The 3,825-nt window shown below is 42.2% G+C and overlaps 1 protein-coding gene across 1 annotated transcript; it reads left to right on the top strand.

Moving 5' to 3' along the window:
• The first annotated feature begins 288 nt into the window (after positions 1 to 288).
• RWDD2B (RWD domain containing 2B) lies at positions 289 to 2,770 on the top strand. The gene is made up of 4 exons (XM_008935545.1): positions 289 to 495; positions 583 to 650; positions 1,445 to 1,810; positions 2,533 to 2,770. Exons 1-4 carry the CDS (start codon positions 289 to 291, stop codon positions 2,768 to 2,770), a joined length of 879 nt encoding a protein of 292 aa, XP_008933793.1.
• Positions 2,771 to 3,825: the final 1,055 nt, after the last annotated feature.

Genomic DNA, 3,825 nt, shown 5'->3' on the forward strand with positions numbered 1-3,825 from the left:
TCGGCGGGGGAATGGAGTGTTTCCGGGCCCGCTGACGCCCAGGTACGCAGCCCTGACAGGGAGAAATGTGCCAGGTGACGCAGCGCCGCGTCCTGCCCCGCCCCAGGTCAACGGGCCCCTCACGGCCTGTCACGGAGTGTCTTCATGCTCCTCACTGCCCAAGCATAGTTTTCTGGGCTAGATTATAAGGATTAATATGATTTACGTGGGGGTAGTTAATAAACTTTGTCCCATATTCAGACGCTGTTTTTCTTCCCGAATTTCTTCTCTGTGTAGGAAACGGCAAAAATGACTGACCGAGAAGAAGCCGAGATACAAATTTCAGAATTAGATTTACTCTCTAGCATGTTTCCTTATGAGGAGGAGTTCATTGTGACTGACCAGCTGGCTGTAGCAGAACTAAAACACTATGCTGAAAATGAGTCTGCAGAGATGCCATCTTCAAAAGTTCAGTTTATACTGAATGTAAAGACAGAGATCTCTAATGCTTCTATGGTATCATAAACACCTTTTTTAAAATTATTTTTATTTTGTGGGATTTTAGGGCTTACTTGAACTGAACTTGTGCTCTTTTTTTTTTAGGTGGAATTCTCTATGGCCTGTGCTTTACCACTTAAATATCCAAGTGTTCTCCCAGAAATCACTGTGAGGTATGGCATTAAAAGTACAGCCGATAAAAACGTTAAGAAGCTATGGTGTACTACATAAATACAGTTATACTAGGAAAAAGCAGTCCCATTTTTGATTGTTTACTATCAAATTAAGGTAGAAGGTTAACAGTATTGAAGAAAATCAAATCTCCAAGGCTATGTTTTCTCTGGTGTCTTCGGCAAATAATTGAGAAAAATGGGAAAAGTGTGGAGGAGTGCCATCTACTCTGCAGGGGCTTTACATGCAGGCATTGTTCGTAGGTCTAGTGCTCAAACAGAGAGGCTTATCCGGTTTGACAAGGCTTAGCACCAACTAAAGGAGTGAAAAGTTAGTGAATGGTCTCATTCTTCCCTTGCCAAAATGCTGTTACTCAGGCTTCCGTTATTTTACATCACATTTACGATATAGTCTCGTGGTTAGGGAGATGCTGGGATGGTGGTTGGACCTGGTGATCCTAGAGGTCCTTTCCAACCATAGTGATTCTATGACTGGAACATTTCTGTTTAAAGAAGTAGCCTTGCATGTTACAGGCACTTAGTTCAGCCACCACACTTACTTTTTAAGTACCTTTTTCTTGATTTTGACGTACAGATTGGTAGTACTATATGTGATCTAAAGAGTTAGCATACCGATTAAATTCTAATTAAGACCTTTTCATAGCTACTTAGGTGTCAATAACAAGTGCATGCCTCTTAAATATGAGCTGGTTTTTTGGCAGCTTGAAGCAAAACTGTTTGAAAAACATGTTAAATTGTAAGCATGTTACAACTGCTTTTTTTTTTTTTTTGTTTAGGTCATCATTACTAAGCCGTGCTCAGCAGATTCACCTGAACTCTGATCTAAAAATGTATTTGATGCAGAACTGCAGTGGTGAGCCCTGCATGTTGAGTGCAATGGAGTGGGTGAAAGATCATGCAGCTGCTTACGTTGACAGAGGGCTGTCCTGTTCCTCGGTGGCTGCGTCACATGCCGTGCAGGCAGAAGACATCACGTTCACTCGATTGTGGATCTACAGTCATCACATCTACAACAAGCAAAAAAGAAAGAATATTATTGACTGGGCCAAGGAGCTCTCCCTGTCAGGGTTTTGTATGCCGGGGAAACCAGGTGTTGTTTGTGTGGAAGGTCTGCAAAGTAGCTGTGAAGAGTTCTGGTCAAGGTTAGTTTTTCTTTGTACTTAAACGCCATTAGTACTTAGAGTATTACATGTTTCGTGTTGTATATTTGGCCAGAAGGTGGGAAATCTGATCACCTTCCAACCTATAAAAGTCTGTAAGGTGTTTGTGTTTATCATAGTGTATTTACAACTCTGGACTGTTGGGTGCAGCAGTCAAAGCTACTGGTACTGCACGGTGCACATTTACTTCTGTCTTGCCTTCCCCTGTGTTTCGGTTGTGCAGCTTTGAGTGTTTGATCAGAGTGGCTGCAGAGCCCTGCTCGCGTCAGACGCGTACGCTCTTACATCACCTGGCATTTGTGTTTTGTTCTTCTCTCACCATTTACATTTCTTGGCAATGCAGACTAAGTGAATGTTGCCATTTGAATGTAGAAGCTAAGAGAGTATGAGAGTATCAGAATTCTGTGCATAGGCAAGGCAGAAGTGGGCACTGAAATTGAAACCACGTCTTCGTCAGTTATTTTGTGAGGAATAACATTAAGGTCTTTGAATCCTGAGGAGATAAAAAGAAACAAGGTCTCGCTTTTGGGAGTGCTTGCATGTGAGCAGTATTTCAGTGACAGGCTAGGGAAATGTTATCCCTGTCAAGATACACAGATATACAAGTGGAATTTATTGACTTCTGTGAGAATAGCTATTTCATAGTACCTTCTAAAACAGTCTTTATTTTATAGACAGACTGGTATTTCTCCAATTTCTTTCAGAGTACGGAGATTAACGTGGAAAAGAATTCTCATTCGGCACAGAGAAGATGTCTCTTTGGAAGATGGAGGACATACTGAGATTCAAAACCAAAGGAAGTTCTCTGCTTTGGAAGAAAAATGCTTTGATGCACATGGTGCCAGAGGAAATCATATGGATTTGGGGCAGCTGTATCGTTTTTTAGAAGAAAAAGGATGCGCTGACATTTTTCAAATGTACTTTGGGGTTGAAGGGCATTGAAGGGGTTGAAGGTCACCCCAGCTCTAAGTGCCTATAATTGTAAATTAATCCTGGTAACAGATTCCTTAGCTGTTTTGCAACAGCTGATCAGAGATGGAATGAATAATTTGTGGTTGATACGATGAATTCAGTTTTCAATGAAAACAAAAATTCAGGGAAATCCCAAATAATGAAAATGGTTAAATGAATGCTTTATTATGCCCTCTGGTTTTAAGGGCATTTAGGGTACGTACCTAATTACAGTGGAGGAAAATATGTTTGATGACCTACTGGGCTGAATGAATAGATGGAATTGTGGTGAATGAATATATCAAGAAGCAGATACAAAAATGGAGTGTGGATATCTCAGGAGAGGAAAAGTGATGTTTACATTATTTGTTACTGTTTACATACACTGTATGAAGACTCTTTTGTAACAATGTTTTATTCTGCTTTCTACCCGAAAGTACATTAAACCATGAGATTAATGTTTTATTTAAATAAAACAAAGACAAACAGGAGGGAGCAGGTTCTCAAAAGTCCTGTTGATGCGAACAGGGTGAACTGGGCTACCTACTCTAGAGCCTAGGAAGATTCTGTAGGTAAAAGTCTGTGTGCAGGCAAGGATACTGTGGTGGCTGCACTACATCTGCAGCTGAGGGGTCCAGTCTGGTTACTCGTGTAAAAGCAGCAGCTTACCAAGGCTCGGGCTCCCTTACAGAGCACTCCAAAACAGTCCAATGATCCTCCAGTTTTTTTCGCCTGGTAATTTAAAGTGTGTGATACGCTGGGTGTCTTTCTGAGCCTGGCTGCAACAACGTTGTATCGCCGAAAGTTTGTTTGGTTCTTTGCTTACGGATTTTGTATCTAAATCACATACGTGTCATAAAAAGCGAGCGTTGGTCGCTTCTAAAGTTGATTAAATATGTCTGTGCGGATCTGGAAGGATCCCCGGCGTTCACATTTGTGTCTGGCTTCTGACGTGCTGCTCCGGTTTCCTTGGCAAGCGCGGGTGTGCCGCTGCTGGAAGCTGCCCAGCCCCGGGTCCCTGCAGGCGCTCAGGCACGCCGCGGCTC

Source organism: Merops nubicus, unplaced genomic scaffold (assembly GCF_000691845.1).
Source record: "Merops nubicus isolate BGI_N331 unplaced genomic scaffold, ASM69184v1 Scaffold50222, whole genome shotgun sequence".
In the NCBI taxonomy this organism is placed as follows: Eukaryota; Metazoa; Chordata; class Aves; order Coraciiformes; family Meropidae; genus Merops; species Merops nubicus.